Raw genomic sequence first — 22,899 nt, 5'->3', positions numbered from 1 at the left:
ATACCACAGCTTGCTAAGTCCTTCATCCATTTGTTTTGTTCATTTCAGCTGACTTCCTGAGTTCATTTATCAATATGGTCTCCTCCAGGCAGCAGTGCTTCACCACAAGACCCTTATTTGATTCATGGTTCTCCAGAACTTTCCTGCCATGAGTTGTTTATAAAATTTGGTTTAGAGGCCTTAATAGAAAGGTCCTGTTGTGTTGATTTTCAGAAGTTTCTTGTTTACAGACAAGCTCCTTACTCTATTTCTTCATCTTTTCATTTCAACAAAGTTACAGTGTTCTTAACATACTGAACCATAGCCAGAACTGAACAGCTGGTTCCCAACTCCTCTTCATTCTAGTGTTTTCTTTCAGATCTGTATGTGGAGTTGAGACAAGTGTGAGTAAACCATTGAAAGCACACTGACTGAAGAAATGGCAGAAAGCCTTAAATTATTTTGCTCTTTTTGTTGGTATTTGTGATATTGAACTTCTCTGCCATTACTGTTCTATACATGTGTGTGACACTTCACTTCCTATCCACCGGGGTCGCTTCTATTCCTCTCTTTCTGTGTTTAAATTTTTATTATCTTCAAACCATTCACGGTATCATATTGAACACTGTATCTTGTTGAAGTAAGTAAGATGATTTGCTAAGAAAACAAATCATCTTACTTCTGCCTTAGCCCAGAAATGAAAATGAATTGTTTTCAGAATTATTCCAATCTGTAACTATGTAACTATGCTAAGAAAGCAGTTCACTGCATGGCTTTGTTAACTTGACGTGTTAGTAGATGTATGTGAAGGAAAAATGTGCAACAGAAAATCTTTGTCATTGGTTGGAATAGAAATATAATTGTGTTCCAAACATGAAATATTGCTGTTCTTTAGCTTTTTTTTTTCATTGTGATTGTTACCTTTTGCTGACATTTGGAACAGCCAGAGGCTTGAGACAGGGTCCCTTTCAAATCAGTCAGGCAGCATGAACTATTTATTTGCTCAGATGTTAATCCTATCCTGTTGCTTCCTCCTGCTGATGCCAGAGATTGAAGCAATGCAATACTCTTTGCTGGGCAGGGAAACCATGGCATTGCCATACGGTGCTGCTCTTTCTCAAACTAGGGGCCAGAAAGCGCTTTCAGCAGTGTGCCAGGCATTGTACTCCAATGTGGGTGAAGTCAGGACAGAGCTAAATTTGATTTAATTTATGTAGTAATTGAATTAAAATTGGAATGAAATACTGTACATTCAAAATAATTAAGATGGTTATTCCTCAGTAATTAATAAAGTTCTACTTTCATTACACCATAAAGTAAAATTAATTGAAAACATTTAGAGGGATACCTCATGGACAGCTTATGTGAACTAGTACAATCCTGGGATTGTACTGTATACATCATGCTAACCTTCAATTTGCCAAGTAGGTTCCAGATTTCTGGCTCAAACCTCTTTTTGATATACTTCTCTCCTTTTCCTACGTTTCTTGCTTTAGCTTTGTTACTGGGAGTCTGGAAAGACAACTCAAATTGATCCCATAGTCTCAGAATTATGATTGATGAATTCAGTACTTTGGGAAAACATCAAATTTGAGAAATCCATCATTCCTTCTAGTTGGCAGAAGTGTTTTTCCCTTAATAGGCTACTCCAAAATAGACACATGAATTTCAGTTGTGCACAACCTACTTATCACAATCTTAGTTCAACAGTGTGATACAGTTCTTCAATAACTGGAAGTACAGTGGTATAATAAGCTATCTGATAAAAATCTGATACTCCTCCATAATTCTGACAGGAAAAATAATGCTTATTGATCCAACAATTGCTGGCAGAATTAACAAAACATGATATTAAAAATGTTCATCCTGAGGGTGAATACTAAGTTGAAATAATTCTAGGTCTTATTCTATTATAATGTATCGTATGATTATAGTAGAGGAAGATCAGAGCTGTGTTTGTTGTTGTTGCTCCATACATTTTTGGTTCCTTCATGCAATCAGTGAAAAGACTAAGCTTATTGTATGACAAAGTCCATTGGAGGGGGAATATAATGTACCCTGCCTTGAACACCTTGAAGAAAGGTAGATTATAACTGCAAAATGTATATTACGGCCCTCTGGGCATTTTGGAATCTCAACTCACAAGGCTGCAAGTTTTGAGGAGTCTGTGTGTATTGGAATGAAGTACAATATCTGTAGGAGATTTGAGATAATATTTGAGAGGAGAATGAATGGAAAGGATTACTCCTATTTCCATTTTACATGTCTAAAATAATGGCTTATTCAAAAATATTTTTTTTTGTTAATAATTCACCCTTTGGACTCTAAACTAGATGTAAACCAATTATAACTTCAGCGGAACCTTTCCATTCATTCACGTTCTTTGTGTATTGTCATTTTTATTGTGGCTACTGAAAATAATCCATGCCATGTATGTGGGCATTCTTTCCTATGTTTGGAGGGCATGGAAGCAAGGAGAGGAAGAAGAACTACACTTGTAGTCCTAAGTGATGATTGCAAATAAAATAAGAAACATTATTCAATTTATGCCGTGTTTTCCAATGACCTCAGAAAACCATTTGCCAATATTGTACTTTAGCCAACTAATAAAAGACAACTTTTCCTTTAATCATTTTCTTTAGGTCATTTAGAAGACATTGGTACCAGATTTGTTTCTGTAAAACAAATGACTTGCAGAACAGACAGCTGCTACACCAATATAGTTATTGAGTGTTGGAACATAGCTTTCCTGTCAGTAAAGATTAATGGTTATGTTTTGTGATATGTTTTGTATAAACATATCACTTTTTCCATTCTGTCTTCTTTTTTTAATAAAATTTTTATAAAGTATGATATGTCATCAAATAAATTAGGCAAGTATATTTTCAGCAGATAGGCTGTTTTCACATGGCAACAAAAGATACTGAAAACCAGTGATTTCTTTAGAAAAGCAAATTTGTTAGATTCCATGGGAAAGATGAATGTATATACAATTACAACTAAGTTTGCATACATTTCAAAACTGTACTTTCTCACACATGGTCTGAATGCTTATTGTAAAATGAATTGTCAACTTTATTGCATTCCTCTTGTAACAGTCTGAATGTAGCTCCTCAAACGTACAATATCCTTAAATGCCCTGAGCTGAACAGTACAGTTGTGAGTCTTTGTTACCAGTGAATCTTCCATCAATCAAAACTTTAGGGTGATAGGGAAAAACAGCTTTTGCAACATGCCTCTCTCCCATCAGCAGAACTCTTTTCTGTGGTCCGGATACAAATCTCTGGCAGTGGATGATGTAGCTCCTGGTGGTAATGTTAGCATGTTGTTGTACAAAGGATTTCTATTTAAATATCTTTTGTAGTTCTCCAAATTGTTCCAATTTAAAGTTCTTTTAAATTCAGTTTTTGGTTTGTCAGGATGGCATGTTGCATTAAACCCCAAACCTGTCTTTGAATCATGGAGTCCTATAATTGTACAAAATAATTTAGACTGCTGAATCCAAATCTGTTCTTAGTGCAGGAATCCCAGGCAGATAACTTTCCTCCAGTGAATGTTTTCATTGTTGAATTGCTCTTACTATTAAAGTTTTTTCCCTAACAATCAGTTATAATCTGTCCTTTCATAACGTAAAATCCATTTCCATATCCTGCATTCTAGAATGGTAGAAAATACTAAGGAAGATCATAGTGTTTAGTATGGCACCCTTTTTAAGTATATAAAGAGTGCTATTATACAGTTCCCTTTTGAAAACTAAACGATCCTGGTAACTTTCATATTTTTCCATAGGACTGACTTTCTGCTCCCTTAATCACCTCATTGCCCTTCTCTGAAACTGTTCTGGTGTGTCTAAACTCATCTTAACAGATGGTGAACAGAATCGGTGACCTAAGCAGAATAAAGTAGAATAATTACTCTTTGTGATTTTGAAATTATATTTGGATGATGTGGTCAGTCTTGCATTTTCCTTTTTTTTTGTTTTGTAGCCACATTTTATTACTAATTCCTACGCAGTTTTTAATCACCTCTTGATGAAAGAGGTTTTTTTCCCAAATATTATTACCAAGTGAGGTATCCTTCATCCTTCTTGCTACATAATGCCTAAATATAGCTTTTCACTTTTTTTTGTCTTGTCTTGTCCTACTTTTCTTTAATAATAATAATAAAAATAGTAGTAAAGTTGGAAGGGACCTTGGAGGTCATCTAGTCCAACCCCCTGCTCGGGCAGGAAACCCTACACCCTTTCGGACCTTTTCTTGCCTTATTTCTATCTAGCTTTCTTCCTTCTTTTTTCTTCACTTCCTTTTCCAGTAGAACAGTCTGTTACTTCTAACCCATCTCTATTCTGTATTAAGGTAGTGATGATGGTTCTTTGTACCAGAAGGCAGGAAGGGAGTGTATATGTATCTATTTATATATGTATGCTTAATTGTGTATGAAAAAGTAAATGCATATGTTAGTGAAAGTAATAGATGGTATTGCTTGTTTATAGGCTGTTGATGCTAACCAGTTATTCAGTTAATCTTTTATTCTTTGTGCCTTTTTGAGGACTCCTGGCAATATCCTTGCACATAGGGTACACATTGCACATGTGCACACATACAACTTTGTCATGTGCATACATTTTATTTGCAAAAGGGCAATTTTCAGGTCTAGTTTGTTCTGGATTGACAATATTAGATTAACAATATAGGGACATTTGCAGAGAATTTTTGACTTGTGTTTATATTTTTTTTTTACTCTTTATTTTTCCCTTGGTGCTGTTCTTAAATTTAGAATTTTCTTTGTTTAGGATGTAAATGCAGTAGATACAGTATTCTTGAGCCCCATGTTTGTCAGTTTCAGACTTTTAATCCTACCCCTTTATCTACTTCTCACATTTACTTGGTGGAATATGTTCTCTCTTGGAGAAAATTTAGCTAAATATTTGAGTAGTTCTGCTGTAGCCCCATTAGTTTCTTCTGATTTAGCTGTGTTCTTTTCCTTTTTCTACATCATCACTTACTTTCTTTTGGCTCGTTATTTCTTATTCCTTTGGATGGCATTGCTTACCCCAATAGACCAAGAGTATGTGTATATACTGAGATAAGTTTAAAGCCATCTTGATCAAGCTCACCATACTTTTAGCCAAATCAACTTTGTAGCTCTTGTAAAGTGCAGTCATCCTGTGTAAGCAGACTAGTAGTCATATAATTCAGATTGTGTTCTCAAAAACCAATTTTCTTATTTAGCATTATTTGCAGAAGGTAGCCATCTGGATGTACGGAGACAACTGAAAAGAATCTTGCTGTCATGAAAGCATAAAAAATATACCAGTATCAAGCGTTCTCCAGAAAAAGAAATTTTTCAGTACTGCTAATCTAATGCTGTCTACTAAATATAAAATGGCACTATTGAAGACTTAGATTTAAAAACAACCCATGTCTGTTGGGTAATTTTTTTTATGGCAATCCTGGAAACATATATTGTGTAGTTTGTGAATAGTACTGAGTTGGTTGCAAGATAAAAAAGCAAAAAAATAAACCAGGTAATGTATTTCTTTTCCACCTCATAGTATTTGCATGTCCTTTACATACTTTTATCGGAAATGATTGCCATAGCTTCCAGAATAAAGAATTCTTGTTTTAAGATTTTTTTAAAAAAATTAATAAATTATTCCTATAATGAAAGCACATGGATTTAAAATCTCTTGATTAGCATAAAATAAGTACTATTTAGGAATAGTATTCTAGAAACATTTAGGATTTCAATTTCCTTCCTTTTTTCTTTTCTAGGTGGTAAAAAATCCTCAGATAGGAAGAACAAAATAATAATTAAAATACTGTTTCAGAATGTATTTTGAATCTGTAAATCTCACAAGTAAATTTGCAATGTTCAATATATTAATGAGAACAAAATTGCATAACAAAATTTATAATATTCAACATGTTGATTCATCTTAAAGATGTGTTGCCTATCTTTAAAAAATATTTAATAAATATATATGTGTATTTTTAAAATACAAGTACTGCATGTACTAAAAGCACTTCTATTTCACGCATGGAAAACAACACCATTCTTTTAGGATGATACGTGTTCTGACACATACACATAATCTAAAATGGAAAAAAGTATGACGACATGTGCATCCAGAACTGTCTTGACTTTCACGTGAATTTATGCATATCACTTAACTGATGTTTAATTTGATGACAGCCCTTGTCAAGAGGTTTAAACCACTGTTATTACTGTACATCTCTTGTTCCTTTTACCACCTTTTTTCATTAATAATTCTGTATTTCTCCCTTTCTTAGACAAAACATATGTATGGTTTCTCTTGTAGGGCTATTCTTTATGCAGAGAAACTGCATTGCCAAAAAAATGACAAACATATTTGTTAGTGTACATGTAAATACATCCATGTGAAATATGTTCTCAGTTTGAAAGAAACATGCAACGACTCAGCCTAGAAAATACATAGTTTCCCAGATGCTACTTTTTCTTGATTAACATATAAATAATTAATAAATGTCTATGGAGATTCACAGTCATCCAGGTCATGATTGTCTCAAAGATGCTTTTTTTTTTTTTTAAAGGCAACTGGACTATGTTTTTTTCCTTGAGGAAGAAATGTTTTTTTTCTCCCTTGAGGAAGAAGTTTTGCTTCTTATCCAAGAAGTTTCATCAGTTTTGACTGGATGAAACTTCTTGGATGAGAAGTGAAACATCCTCTTCCTCAAGGAAAAATAAAATTTCTTGTTCAATGAAAAAAACATAGTCTAGTTGCCTTTTGAGAAAAGCACCTTAGATAAAGTAATACATTTTTTTCTTATTCTTCTTTTAACTTTAAAAGGCATTTTAACTAGTTGTTTAAAAACAAGACACTATTACATAGAGAGCTATTCTCTGGAATTCTGCTTCCAATGGAGCATGGCTACCTACTAGTTTGATTGTCTTTTTTTCCTTTTATGGGTACATGTGTTCACACTGAAATTTTTGAGGCATTCTTTCAATGTGATTCTCTGGAATGATAAGTGGCATCCTTCTGTTTGTTTGTACAGCTGCTGTACAAACTGCCAGGCAGTGTTTTGTGCATTAGAATTTTTGATGATGTCTCTAACATACAATAAATAAGTTGACGACAACCATAGTAGATGTGCCCTTGATCAGAAGACACCTGCTTTTCTTTTATCTATTAGAGATCATTTTTATGTCTCTTGCACCTTCTTTTCAAGTTCTGATTTTTGCTAATATCTTGAATCTTATTCTAGGTTCAGTGGCATTGCAGGGCGAGAATGGTAGCTGGAGCAAACTTCTATATAGTGGGCCGAGATCCCGCTGGAATGCCACATCCAGAGACTGGAAAAGACCTCTATGATCCAACCCATGGTGCCAAAGTCCTGACTATGGCACCAGGCTTGATAACATTGGAAATTGTACCTTTTAGAGTGGCAGCGTATAATAAGAAAAAGAAGTGCATGGATTACTACGACTCCCAATTGTAAGTTTTAGGGGAGGTGGGGTTAAAAATGAATGCCCCACATAATATTTTGGGTATGGATTTGGGGTTTGGTTTTACATGCCATTATATCTCACCATAAATTGCTTGATTTCCAAATAAATTCTTATTTCTCAGGCCTCATATTCAGTCCATTTTCTGTATAATTTAGAAACCTATAATTTGAAATCATACCATGCATTTTAACTTCTTATATCCTGTGACTTACGTCTAAATTAATTAAAAGCTTATCTATAGTTGTTTTACTATTCTGGGTGGCCTGGAATTGGCCCAAAGATCGTTCTCACATTTATAATGGAAAATTTTGGTTGTCATGATACTGTAGATCATATTGCATTTTTTTTTATTTTAATCTCTCCACTTGGGAATAAAGTTCTTTTTGATACTATTGAACCATTTGACTACCACTCTAATGGCAGAAAGTGAAGAGGAACTAAAGAGCCTCTTGATGCGGGTAAAGAAGGAGAGTGAAAAAGTTGGCTTGAAACTCAACATTAAGAAAACCAAAATCATGGCATCCGGCCCTCTCAATTCCTGGCAAATAGATGGGGAAGAAATGGAGGTAGTGACAGATTTTATTTTTCTGGGCTCCAAGATCACCTCAGATGGGGACTGCAGCCAAGAAATTAAAAGACGCTTGCTCCTGGGGAGGAAAGCTATGGCAAATCTAGACAGCATACTAAAAAGCAGAGACATCACCCTGCCAACAAAAGTGCGTATAGTCCAGGCCATGGTTTTCCCAGTTGCAATGTATGGCTGTGAAAGTTGGACCATAAGAAAGGCTGAACGCAAAAGAATTGAGGCCTTTGAACTATGGTGCTGGAGAAGACTCCTGCGAATCCCTTGGACTGCAAGGCGTTCAAACCGGTCAGTCCTAGAAGAGATCAACCCCGACTGCTCTTTAGAAGGCCAGATCCTGAAGTTGAAACTCAAATACTTTGGCCACCTAATGAGAAGGAAGGACTCACTGGAGAAGGGCCTAATGCTGGGAAAGATTGAGGGCAATAGAAGAAGGGGACGACAGAGAATGAGATGGCTGGATGGAGTCACTGAAGCAGTAGGTGTGAATTTAAATGGACTCCAGAAGATGGTAGAGGACAGGAAGACCTGGAGGAACATTGTCCATGGGGTCGCGATGGGTCGGACACGACTTCGCAACTAACAACAACAAACCATTTGACAAGCTTTGAACTACATGTTTAAAGTTTTAGTATGTTAATTATTACAGACATTTTCTCATCTATGAAAACTACAAGTTTGTCTAATTTTTTTTCTGTATAAATAATCCTATGTTGGAATATATATTCTCTGCAGTGCTGCTGATTTTATACAAGGGTTTGTTAATCTATTGCATGGATTTTCACATAGTTACTCTTGATGAGAGAATAGAGTCTGGTAATTTGAAATACATAATTTTAACATACTTCCTGTCATTTAATGTAAAGTAACACATTTTTCATAGCTGAAGAAAGGAACAGTTATTACTTGATTGATTGTGTTAATTTGGGGGCAACATTTTCAGCTTTTTATTTTCTACAGCCAGTTGAGGAATTAAATTGTTGTCTCTCTTCTCTCAATTATGTAACAACCTCCATTTTGTTTCTTTAAGAAAAGACTAAAAATCAGAGTGATTCAATTCCTTAGTCTTTCCAAAACTGGGTGATAAATTCAATACTGGAGAAAAACTGGACTGAAAACCATCACCAGTGCAGAAAACAGAAGTCAGTTTACTGTTGTTAAAAAAACCAGTTGCAAAATGTAGCTGCAAAAAAACCTCCCATCTCTGCATTAGAAAGTTACTTTAACACTTTAGGAACAGCTTTAATATATTAACATAATCCTGAAAGTGGATTGTACTGATCATCAGTTTGCCCCATTGTGTGTGTGTAACAAAGTGGTTTAAGTAATTAGTTCTTCTGAAGCATCATAAGTTTAACTCAGTTAAAGACATTATACAGAAGGGGAAATAAAACAATGCTCTAAGTTTCCTCAGGGCTTAAATATGCAACTTTATTAATGCAATCTTTTAAAATAATTATAGTCTGTTCTGTATAGCATTCTGTGAGTTGAAGTCTGTTACATTATCCATAATTTCTTACTGTTACATCAGGATATTGTTTTTAATTCTGGCCATTACAAAGCTTGCCTGGTTTGTGTTTTTAATATAATAAGTACTATTTCACAATAAACCCTCTAAGTTTGGTCATATCATAAAGCCATGAGAGAAGTCATGGAATGGCTTATATAAGCCACTCGCTAATTCCTTTTTGCCTCACAATTTCACTTTCCAATTTAGATCCAAATGGAAACTTTGATTAGTGTCACATCTGAGTGTCTGAAAGTATCATCAGAAAAAAAGTATTTGCTACTAAAAACAGCAATAAGTATTTTCTTTTAAAAATGAAGCATTTTGTCTTGTGATTTTTTTCCCCTCAGTATAGGATAGGTATTGATGAGCAATCCAATGAATATTGTCCTATAGATAGTCCTTGATTTACAACAGTTCATTTAGTGACCATTCAAAGTTACAGTGGCACTGAAAAAAGTGACTTATGACTGTTTTTCACAGCTATGATCGTGCAGCTTTCCCATGATCATGTGATCATAATTCAGATGCTTGGTAACTGGCTCATATTTCTGACCTTTGCGGCGTCCCAGGATCATGTGATCCCCTTTTGCAACCTTCTGACAAAGCAAAGCAAAGTCAATGGGGAAGCCAGATTCAACCGGGTTACTAAATTATCAACTGCACTAATTCACTTAACTGTGGCAAAAAGGATTGTAAAATGGGGCAAAACTCACTTAACAAATGTCTCACTTAGCAACAGAAATTTTGGGCTCCATTATGGTCGTAAGTCGAGGACTACCTATATTGCAGGTTTTCTATTTGTTACAGAAACTAGCTTTAAGGAGATCTATTTCATATTTGTATTTTAATTTCATATGTACAAAACACAATAAATATAAAAAAAACAATTATAAAAACTAGCACTTAACTTCAGTGCTAATTTACTTGGATGTTTGACTGGCAGTCTGGTGCATTTTCTGCTTTTATACTTAAAGCAAAACTCAGAGTCCAGATCACTCTACATCTTAAATTAAATGAGCATAGCCATGGGGATACCATAGTAATCCCCAGTCCTGCTTAATTGTTTCAAAAGTTTAATTTTTGTAAACCCTGTACTTCTAGAGCAAGGGATGGGGAGGACCTGTGACTTTTAGACATAGTGGTAAATAGTATAGATGCTATTGACATCAAACAGTATCTCATTGATTCTTGAAAATCTATTGGGGCTCATCAAGAAAAACTTCCAGCAGAAGTCTGTTTAAGACTCATCCCAGAGTCTTAAAAACCAATATATTGTCATTTGCTGCCCTTTGGTTCTAGTGAGTATAGTTCACTTGTCTAAGTGAAAGGTATTTGGGGACTTAATTCTCAAAAACTTTTTATGTTCAGCATCCCAAACAAAACAAAATTGCAGAGAGTAAACCAAACAGAGAATTAGGGTTTTGTGGTTAGGAAGCAGGATGTCGTATGAAATAAAGGCAGCTGTTAATTAAAAGCATATGAAGTTGTGCTGAGAAGAAGATTTAGATAGATTCTGAGACCTTGGACTCATTCTGTTACCATTTTTTATTATCTCTGTTCCATTTTCCTTTCTTGAAGGGTTTGGATTAAATTCTAAGACACTCAGGATGTATTTTTGTTTTTGTTTTGTGTGCGTGCCTTTAAGTCATTGTTCCTGGCAACTACTTGGACTAAGTCCCTGCAGTTGTCTTGGCAAGATTTTCGGAAGTGATTTGCCATTGCCTCTTTCCTACAGATGAGAAAAAATGACCTGCCCAAGTTCACCCAACTGGTTCTGTGTCAAAGATGGAACTAGAACTCATGGTCTGCTGGTTTCCAGTCTGGTATTTTAACCACTGCACCAAACTGTCTGTCCTCAAGAGCTTTTGACTACTTAGTTATTTTCAGGGAGCAACAAAAATAAATAAAGTCAGCTAATCAAATCAAATTAAATTAAAATAAATCATGAATAAAAAGAATCAAATGAAAGAAGCAGCTCACCAGCTATTGTTAGCTCATCAGTGCCATTTTTATGACTTACACAAGATATTAATTTTTAATTGAGGAAATCTAAAGAAAATATAGTTTTTGATTTACTTAAGATTTACTAAGAGCCAAAAAATTTAATTTTGGCTGCTATTTGTGTTTCCTAGTGGTAGGAAAGATATATTTCTTATAATGAAACAATACATTATCTAAGAATTTTGCAAAAAAAATCTTTTTGCAAAACCAAAAAGGTAGAGCAAAAATTACCCTTGATTAAGTAAAATTTTCTTCTGTTCCTTTAAAAAAATAGCTTTCTCATGAGAGTTAGAAATTTGCAAAGCCACTAAACTATTGTTTGATTTATGAATGATCATTAGCAACCTACAAAACACCTAACACTTGTGATATGCTACAGATAATTAAAAACAAAATAAACCCTGCCCATAGATTTATAATCCAACTGATCTAAAAGGGGGAAAAAAGGATGGGATTGCAAATAGCAAAGGAATTCAAGTAGTAAATTTTTGAAAATGGCGCAATAATTTTATAGAATTATAAGTAAAGAGCAACGCCCTAGCCTTATGCACAAATGCCATGACTTCCTGAAGAGAAATGGAATCTAGAATTAGAACCTTCTCCAGAAAAAGAAGGTCTTTGCATAATGTGTCTGAGATATGAAAATTTGAGTTATTTGTGCCTCTAGTGAGAACTCTGAATTGAATTGTTTGTTTCTTTTATTTCTTTTCTTGGCTGGCCAAGGTATCGTCGGGAGTCTTCTCCAGCACCAAAGTTCAAAAGTGTCAGTATTCTTTCTGTCCTGCTTCTTCAGACTCCAGTGCTTACATTGAAGCCAAACGGATAGCCCAGGGGAAGGACAAAAAATGTCTCAATCCAGGCTCTAGTAGCTAAGATCCCTTTAGACATGCTCACGACAACAAAGAATTTGAGTATAGTTATATCATACTTGCTTCATTGTTTTTGTGTGTGGTGTTTGTGTGTGTTGTGTGAATAAGGCATTGCTAGCAAGAATATCTGGGAAAAGCTGATGGCAAAAAATATCTAATAATAACAATAATAACAACAATAATAATATAGCATTTGTTTTTTTTATTACAAGGAGAGCTTACCCTTTGTAGTGTATGAACCTCCCAGAAATTACCAAAAGGAGCTTGCTGTGGATCATGGGTAGCACATTTTTGCAACCCTAAAGGAAATGTCTCTTTTCTTGATAACCTGTGAGTCTCCTGGCCATTGAATTCAGTCCCTATGTCTTCTGCCATCTCCATCTACAAAACACAGTGTGGAAAAGCATTATGTTGAGCAAAATCTTCGAATCTTTCTAATTAATTAGAGTGAAAAGATGTGTTTACTATAGTTGGATTGGAGGAAGGATGGCTGGCAGCATGTGAAAGCAGAACTCGCATTTGGGATGGTGTCTGTAGCATGCAGCCCAGATGTAGGGCGAAATGTTCTTAGGAGAAGGTGCCTGGGGAGCCGCTCTTGAAATCCCCCTTCAAAGGGAAGGCATACCAGCCGCCTGGATTCAATGCACACAACGTGGCGCTGTGGAAGAATGTAAGGTTTTAATAGGTCTGCCTTTTTTCTTTTAATCAAAAAGCACCGAACAAACTGATGGGCTTTTATTATTCCATTTCTCTTGCCAAATAGCAGGCCAGATTTTCTATATAAATACTGTATGTGCATAGTGACTTGAAGTCAAATGAAGTAGAATGTTAGACTATTTGTTGCCTGTAATGATGAGTGATGTTAGTTCAGTTAAGTCATGCTAGGCCTCCCATAGTTAGAACTGCAGGAGTGGCAAGAATATTAGAATGCTCTTGGATCTCCCTTCTGTCACAGTTTGGGAGTGGGAGCGGATAAATTATATGACAACATACCAGTCTCCCTTTTCCAGTGTTGAAGCATTGTACTAACAGCTTATCAGTCTATTTTCTAATTTTGGTTATTATTATTTTTTGTCAATTGTTCCAAATGAAAAAAGAGCTGGCTAGGTGTAGTGGTTTAGGCATCAGGATAGAAAGTGGGAGACTGTGAGTTCTAGCCCCACCTTACACAAAAAGGTAGCAGGTGACCTTGTGCCATTCATTCTTGTTTGGCCCTAGGAAGAAGGAGGCAGTGGCGAACCACTTCTGAAGCCTTGCGCTTCAAAGTTGCAGGGAATATTCCAGGCAATTTCCAGGAATCAAGCAATGACTCAAAGAAATTCCCCCAGACAACACTGAACAACAGCCTAAATGTTATGTTAACTGTAACAAAAAAATTGGCACTACAACACTCACACAATTGCTTACTTTAGGGACTTTTTCTTAAAGGTAATAGTGGTAATACTAGAAGTATCTTGCTGTTTGGGGTACTTATTATTATAAACAAAATGTGGCAGACTACCCTTAGACTTTTGTAATATACAGGTTTGTAAGTCAATGAAGTTTTTTTAAAATAAAAACTCTGGAAAAGTGAATTCTGTTTCTTGACAGAACACTCGGGATTTCCTAATCTATTATACAGGTTTTATACAGCAGTAGCCAGGATGTATTTGTAAATGCGTATATTCTAGAACAGTCTATGGGTCAATGTGAGTAAAATGTATATTCTTTCATAATGGGATTTGCTCTTAGGTCAGTGGTAGAGTATAAACTTTAGAAATTTTAAGCCTTGATGCCTCAATTTAAAAGGAGCAAATACAGGGATTCCCCTAGGTACGAGCATTTATTTAGCAAGTTTTCACACAAATGAATTAATTCAGAAAAGGAACTTACATTAGAAATTCAAAGTTGCGACCAAAAACAGGCTTTTGTAGCCATGTGACTTGCATTTAGTCTCTGTTGCAAATGGCCGCCATATTAACTCTGTGACTTGCCTGGGCCCTTCGGTACTATGAGAAGCTGGAAGGGATTTTTTTTTTTTTTGTCCCTGGTCACATGGCCAAACAAGAGCTGACCTGGCACCAGTTTTTGCTTTTGCTGCAATTTGCTACTGCCTGGGCTCGAGTGCTAGAATTACTTATGTAAGTATTTTAAAATATTGTTTTTGTTACTCTATACATTAGTCACTCTCAGTTTTATTTATATATTTAATATTCACAATATCAACCAAAATTCTACAGTTTTCCGCATCTCGTAACAAAGATTTTATCTATCATATTGTGCCATCCTATTTCTTTACCCTGAAGCTTTATAAAACTGATTTGCAATTTGAGAAGTTGTCAGAATGTTCTATATTTGTGCAGAATATCCAGACATTTGTTCACTTATTTTAATGACACAGATTGTCCATTGCTGCCGTTGTGTCTGTTATACAGAAATGCTTGATAAAAAGCACATTAGCAGTATCTTTCGGCACTTAATTCAATTAGGAAATGTCTCTAATTTGCACTGTTTATTCCTAGTTCAGATCTTCCATTAAACGTCTTTTGAGTAACTCAGTATAGTTTATTCCTCAAACTGAAATACATTTTGAATGTCAGATTAAATGGAAAATAAACTGTTTCTCATTAATACTTTTTATAAAGCATGTGTTGACTTTTTTCTTTTTTTGAAAGGCCTTTGTAATCTTTCTTCTTCAGAGATCTGAATTTATTCACAATTTTTATCCAGTACAAATATAATTGTAAGATGGCATGGTTTAAAACTACTCACATATAATTCTGCCCCATTGTGAGTTCATTACTTAGGCAAAAACTCCTTTCTCAGTTTGTTGACTTTCTTGCTTATTAAAAATATTAAGACATTTAGGAGTCTTAGGAATTAGGAGCTGCAGAATATAGATGTTAGAATATATTCAGAAGTACAGTTGTTGAAATTGCATATAGAACAATGTAATTAGAACATAGAGCACTAGTGAGTTGTTAACACTAATATATAAACTAGGCTCCCTATGTGACACACTTGTGGGTGTAGCATTGTCCAACTATATAACAAATATATCACAAAATCTCCTACTTTGAGTTGGCAGAGAACATAGAGATATAATAGTTATTGTATTATTTTTTAAAATGGCATCCATTGTTTGATTCCTAGGAAATATGTATTAATTTTTGTTTCTCCATCATAAATGCAATATAGGAGAGAGGTCTTTTGATAGGTCAGTGATGGCGAATCTTTTAGAGACCGAGTGCCCAAACTGAAACCCAAAACCCACTTATGTATCGTCGGGTGCTGGGTGGGCGTGGCCCATTGGGTGGGTGTGGCCTATTGGGTAAGTGGCTGCGGTGGTAATGGCAGACTGGGTTGGACTAAAAAGTTCAATCAATCAATTCCAACTTTGTGAGATCTTTTTTTTTTTTTACATGGTGACATGAGAAGTTGAAGTTGAAATTGATTGATTGATTGAACCTTTTTTTTCCCACATGGTGGTGGAGGACTAAGCAAAAAGGTTTTATAAAACCCAGCTGAAGGCCTAGGACTGGGGTGATGGTGCACGTGCCCACAGAGAGGGCTCTGCGTGCCATCTGTGGCATGCGTGGCATAGGTTCGCCACCACAGGGTTAGGTGTTCATGGGAAAACTCCTAAAAGTATTATTGCTTTGAAGTTTAGAATTTAATAAACTAGAGGGAATAATTTTGGGGACAGAATAGTTCGGCAGTTAAAGATGCTGAGCTAGTCAGCTAGAAAACCTGAGCATCTCTCAACAGAGTGAGCTCCTGTTACTTGCCCCAGCTCCCACCCACCTAGCAGTTTGAAAGCATGCCAATGCGAGTAGATAAATAGGTATCACTTCAGTGGGAAGGTAATAGCGTTCTGTGTATCAGCATACAGTCAGTGGCCATGTGACCATGGAAATACCTTCGGATTCCCTTGGCTAAGAAACAGGGATGAGCACTGCCTCCTAAAGGTAGAAACAATGGATAGGGGAAACTTTTACCTATAGGAAATAAAGGAAAGGAATAGGTAACAACAGAAATATAAAATTCAGCTAGACCTAAATGTAGTTGGAAATATTTCTGGCAAATGAGCAGGGCAAGCGAAGAATATAAAACCAAAAAATAATACTGGGTGAGGTCTTACTTGAGGAATGGTCTCACAAGAGAAATATAGTTGATATCTATGCATCAACTTTTGACAAAAGTTCAAGAAATTTCTTTCACACTGGCTGATGACATTTATCTTCTCCAAATACTTTATTTTTTTCTAAATTTTAAAGCACACAAATTTGCTATTATTAATATACATTGTTTGTTGTTGTTAATTGCGAAGTTGTGTTCGACCTATTGCGACCCCATAGACAACATTCCTCCAGGTCTTCCTGTCCTCTACCATCTTCTGGAGTCCATTTAAGCTCACGCCTATTGCTTCAGTGACTCCATCCAGCCACCTCATTCTCTGTTGTCCCCTTCTTCTATTGCCCTCAATCTTTCCCATACATTATTATATTTACTTTTAAAAAAATAATTACTTTGCAGCTGCACCAAATGGCTCCAATTACTGGTCAAGTAGTAAGTTCTTCTTTAATTAGAACTTTACTCCTTCAATGTTGTTTTCAGAAGAACAATATGAAACAGTGTTTGATTGCCTTTTTGAACTATGTACCTCTCACTTCCCTCCCTAGTTTATATCCACAGCTTTCCCATTTTGATCTCCCATCTAGGTATTAACCCAAGATCTAAATAACCCAATTTGGCATTTTGAGGTCTGCCAAGATTGGCTAGGTGTGATGGGATAGAAATATAATAAATCTTCATAAGTAATAAATGTAAATAGACAAGAAATGGCATGATCTGTCATAATCTGAATATATGAAAGTACTATTAGAATGAGATTTGTACTTATTTAATGTTCTTTTTTTTTAAAAAAAAATGGTCAGGCTCAAAGTCAAAGAGATTTTACAAAGCTTTAAATATTACCAAGGACAATTCATTAAAAAAACAAAACCATTAAAAAGTAACCACTTATTAAGCAGTTATTAAAAAAAAGAACAATTTGTCAAAAGCATAGTGAAATAGAAAGTTTCAACTTGGGTGGAGAACTTGAATGGAGAACTAATGAAAAGAAGGACTAGGAGTGACATGACAGCAATGTTCCAATATCTAAGGGGCTGCCACAGACAAGAGGGAGTCAGGCTATTCCCCAAAGCACCTGAAGGCAGGACAAGAAGCAATGGATGGAAACTAATCAAGGAGAGAAGCAACCTAGAACTAAGGAGAAATTTCCTGACAGTTAGAATCAGTGGAATGACATGCCTCCAGAGGTTGTGGATGCTGTAACACTGGAAGTTTTTAAGAAGAGATAGGACAACCATTTGTCTTTTTAAAAAGACATTTCAGAGTTAAAGATTGCATCAGATAGATTGCATGAATTGTTAGATGTTTGAATGTGACATACAGAAGAAGACACTTACTGGAATCCTCCACCATTGGAGCTGCAGAGGTAGGCAACCTAATGCTTTCCTGGTGTTTTGGGCCCCAAGTCATAGAAATTGTCCAAAACTCGGGAAGGGATCAGTTCCATATACATCTTGTAAGGCTTTTAAGATCAGAACTGTTATCTGGTATTGGCATAAGATATTAATTGGTAGCACAGATTTTTCAAAATGGGTGGGCCATGAGCGTGCCAGCTCTAAATTGTTAATAGTATTTACACAGATTTTTGCACAGAAATTCTGGGATAATTTCTGAGAATTGCAGTGATCCTTACAACTTTGTACCTATCCAGTTCAAAGATTATGCTGCTAATCTTTTGCACATACCATGAGAAGACTTGTTCTTACTCGCTAAGTAAACTTTAACATTCACACAAGCAAATTAGCCCCAAATACATTTAGTTCCATTTTCTTCTGTCTTGAGCCATATCCAACTGAAGTCAGCATTTGGCTTATATTTAAGATGGATCAACTGAAAATGACTAAAACATAGATGGAACAGGCTGAGTGAAAGAGCAAGTAAAAACATTTCTTTTTATTGTTAATTAATTACTCTTGTTTTGGAGACTTAAAATTCTGTGTTGCATTTGTACTTGTTGAGGCTACATGTTTTTAATTTGCTTAATAAAAATCTAGGTAAATAGTGTATCTCATGGCTACCTGGATATTGGTTTTTTCTCTTGTGTATCCATTTGACAATTTGTAAAGTGTCATGCTGTTGACTGGATGCAAATACTTCATTTTCTAGGAAAAGTAGCTTTTACTAATTAAGTTTAAGCTGTAACATAAATAAATAGGTGATATCTTATGAACAAATAATTCATTTTGTTTTCTGAGGAAGAATGTTTATGGAACCAGAATATCCATATAGAAGAAGGTAAATATTGGCAGGCTTCAGGAAGACGAAAACTGTCCAAAATTCACAGAAACACAACAGAATTTATTTTTTTTAAAAAAATCATAGGGTGTAGAATGTTTTTGGAAGCACAAAATACGAGGAGGGGCGGGGGGGAGGGGTGGAAGGAAGAAGCAATAATATAAAAAAGCATGTGTTCAGCAAAGCATGGCAAGATCAACTAGAAACTGATCACGCCACACTGCACTCTTAAGAATTAAGAGACTGGATAGTCACTTATCTGGAATGGTATAAGTCTCTTGCTTGAGCAGAGGGTTGGACTAGAAAACCTTCAAGGTTCCTTCCAACTCTGTTAATCTGTTATTCTGCTGTTCGGTTTTGTGGCAGATTTTATTTGTGTGTGGTATTTTTGAATGTGCAGAAAAAAATGCTTTCTGCAGCAGTTCCAAATTGGTTTTTTTTTGTGTGTCATGAGCATATTTAGCATACTAAGAGAAAATTGTAAAATCCTATATCCCCTTTTCACTGATATCCCATTCATCCCAATATTGTCGAATGACATATTTCCAGAGTGGCAGAGTATGCCTTCCCACAGCCGGGTAGTAAAAAGCTTAGTGCAGTGGTGGAAAACCTATGGCACAGGTGTCAGAGGCGGCACTCAGAGCCCTCTCTGTGGGCACGCGCGCCATCGCCCCAGTCCCAGGCCTTCAGCTGGGTTTTATAAAAACTTTTCGCTTTAGGCCTCCGCTGCCATGTGCAAAAAAAAAAAAAAAAGGTTCAATCAATTCCACCCAGTCTGCTGTTAGCACCGCAGCCAGTGGGCCATATGCCCCCAATGGGCCACACCCAGCCAATGGGCCACACCCACCCGGCACCTGACGATGCATAAGTGGGTTTTGGGTTGCAGTTGGGCACTCAATCTCTAAAAGGTTCGCCATCACTGGCTTAGTGACTATCACTGCTAGTGTCATCCTTCATAATTGTAAGTTGCTCATTTGGAACACAATACATGTGGCCCTGAATTTACAACCATTCATTTAGTGATTATTCAAAGATACAATACCACTGAAAAGTCATTTACAACCAGGTCTCACACTTAAGACCCTTGCAGTATTGCAGTGATCACCATTTGCAATCTACCAAGCCAGTTTCCAAAGAGCAAAGTCAACGGGGGAAGCAGGATTCACTTAATGACCATGTGATTCATTTAACAACCTCAGTGATTCTCTTTAGCAACTGTGACAATAAAAGGCACGACTTGCTTAAAAACTTCTTTCTTAGCAACAGAAATTCTGGTTTCAGTTGTGGCCATATGTTGAAGGACTGCCTATATTACTTTAAATGCAAACAAAATTCAATCGAAGCTTATTGCATATTATTTCTAAAAGGTTTCTTTCTTTTTTTTTAATTTTAGCCATGAAGATTTTGAATTCATTTCAGGAACTCGCATGCGCAAACTGGCTCGAGAAGGTCAAAATCCTCCTGAAGGTTTCATGGCTCCTAAAGCATGGACTGTGCTGACAGAGTATTACCAAACCTTGGAAAAAGTTTAAGCTGCTCTTATTAATTACAGATCAACTTTGACACTTGATTTATTAACAAGACAGGGGACCACCCAGTTATGCTGCTTTGTTGCAGCTTCCGTCAGAAAACTTTTCCTAAATATCTTCCTTAGGAACCATTCTCTGCTTTTCTTACGTGTTTTATTACATATTGCTAACAAACTGTTTTTTTAATGTCCTCTTTTATTTACGTTCTTTTTATTACAGTAGGATTTTTTAAAAAAATCCTTCATTTTAATATTCTATTTACTCTTCTTTATTTGAGCTCTCTTTTTGGGGATGCTAAAACTTAACTTTTTTCCTTTCACTTTCTGTAATGGAATTCCAACACTGTGGTTTATAATTTAAGGAATAGTTATTTCAGTCTGATTACATGAGCTAGAAGCAGGTGCTGAATTTGATCACCATAAAGTAGAATTTAATGTACTACACTTGTATCTTTTGGTCTGGACTTTGACGTTCGTCTATCGAATCTCCAAAGTAGCTTTGGATTGGAAATTACATGTTGTTTGATAAATGTGTGATTTTTGTTTTTGCCTAGTTTTTTCTTGATCATGTAAAAATTGTGGGAAATACAACAGGGCAGTCTGATTATATGGATCAATATTAATTTTGTTTCCTATGTTTCTGGTGATTGTAACACTATTACTGTCTTTTAAGCTTTTGATTTAATCTTTTCTGCTCAATATAGTGCTTTTTAAAAAGTATTTTGGTTGGCATGATTATTCTTTAAGCTTCAGTCTCATTTAGCGCAGTGGGTTGGCTCCTAATTAAACACAAATGATTACCCTTCTGGAGAAGGGAAAGTTTGGGTAAAAAGATATTTGTCTGCTTCAAAAATGCCTCCCTTGATCTTTTGACATTTTGATATTTGGGGGCTGCAAGTTAACTGATTAACATAGAACACCCTTGTTATTATAACGCAAGTTAAGATAGGCAAGAAAATGGTATGTGAACACCTATCCAGCCTAGACGAGTTCAAATCACCAGGACCAGATGGATTACACCCCAGGGTTCTCAAGGAACTGGCAGATGTGATCTCAGAACCATTGAACTATATTTTTCAAAGATCCTGGAGCACTGGAGAACTACCGGAGGACTGGAAAAGAGCTGATGTAGTTCCCATCTTCAAAAAAGGAAAAAAAAAATGGACCCAGGAAATTACAGACTTATCAGCCTGACCTTAATACCTGGGAAGATTCTGGAAAAGATAAACAACGAATCAGTGAACACCTAGGGGCAAACAAAGTCATTAGTAAAAGCCAACATGGGTTTGTCAAAAACAGATCATGCCAGACAAATCTTATCACATTCTTTGACCAAGTGACAAAATTAGTGGATCAGAGGACAGCATCACCACCAGATGGATCCGTAGCTGGCTGACGGCTGTACTCAGCGTGTGGTCCTCAATGGAACTGCATCTACCTGGAGGGAAGTGTGTAGTGGGTGCCCCAGGGCTCTGTTCTGGGCCCAGTGCTCTTCAACATCTTCATCAATGATTTGGACGAGGGGATAGATGGGGAAATCATCAAATTTGCAGACAACACCAAGCTGGCAGGAATAGCCAGCACTCCAGAAGACAGGCTTAGGATACAGGAGGATCTGGACAAACCTGAACACTGGGCGCTATCTAGCAAAATGAAATTCAGTGGTGAAAAAAGTAAGGTTGTACATTTAGGTAAGAAAAACCAAATGTACAGGTATAGTATAGGGGGTACCTTGCTCACTAGTAGTAACTGTGAGAGGGATTTTGGAGTCCTAGTGGACTATCACTTAAATATGACCCAGCAGTGTACTGCAGCTGCCAAAAAGACCAGCATAGTGCTGGGCTGCATTAATAGACGGATAGAATCAAGATCACGTGAAGTATCAATACCACTTTACAATGCCTTGGTAAGGCCACACTTGGAATACTGCATCCAGTTTTGATCACCATGATGTAAAAAAGAAGTTGAGACTCTAGAACAGCGGTTCTCAACCTATGGGTCACGACCCCATTTGGGGTTGAACGACCATTTTACGGGGGTCGTCAAACAACGCGATCCACCATTTTTCCCCCTCGGGGCGCCGCTGTGCATGCGCGCCACGCATGGGGGCGCTGCTGCGCATGCGCAGTGCGTCCGTGTGACGGGGGTCGCTGTCACACAAAGGTTGAGAACCGCTGCTCTAGAAAGAGTACAGAGAAGAGCAACAAAGATGATTAGGGGACTGGAGGCTAAAGCATACAAGGAAAGGCTGCTGGAATTGGGTATGTTTAGTTTATTGAAGAGAAGGACGAGGGGGGACATGATAGCAGTGTTCCAATATCTCAGGGGCTGCCACAAAGAAGAGGGAGTCAAGCTATTTTCCAAAGCGCCTGAAGGCAAGACAAGAAGCAACGGATGGAAACTAATCAAGAGAAGCAACCTAGAACTAAGGAGAAGCTTCCTGACAGTTAGAACAATTAACCAGTGGAACAACCTGCCTCCATAACTGGTAAATGCTCCAACACTGGAAGTTTTTAAGAAGAGACTGGACAGCCATTTGTCTGAAATGATATAGGATTTCCTGCCTGAGCAATGGGTTGGACTAGAT

At 36.5% G+C, this 22,899-nt stretch overlaps 1 protein-coding gene across 2 annotated transcripts in view; it reads left to right on the top strand.

The window, feature by feature from the left end:
• The window catches only part of PAPSS1 (3'-phosphoadenosine 5'-phosphosulfate synthase 1), a 44,252-nt gene extending 23,220 nt beyond the window's left edge, over positions 1-21,032 (top strand). For both annotated transcript variants that reach the window (XM_039344013.1, XM_039344012.1), the window contains exons 11-12: positions 7,230-7,459; positions 20,178-21,032. In XM_039344013.1, coding sequence (XP_039199947.1) covers positions 7,230-7,459; positions 20,178-20,316 — 369 coding nt within the window. In that variant the 3' untranslated portion in view covers positions 20,317-21,032. The remainder of the gene's footprint in view (positions 1-7,229; positions 7,460-20,177) is intronic.
• Positions 21,033-22,899: the final 1,867 nt, after the last annotated feature.

The sequence above is a fragment of the Crotalus tigris genome, unplaced genomic scaffold (assembly GCF_016545835.1).
Source record: "Crotalus tigris isolate CLP2741 ecotype Arizona unplaced genomic scaffold, ASM1654583v1 scf7180000017887.1893490, whole genome shotgun sequence".
In the NCBI taxonomy this organism is placed as follows: Eukaryota; Metazoa; Chordata; class Lepidosauria; order Squamata; family Viperidae; genus Crotalus; species Crotalus tigris.
Note: the sequence above shows the minus strand (reverse complement) of the source record. Positions and strands in the feature narration are given on the sequence as shown.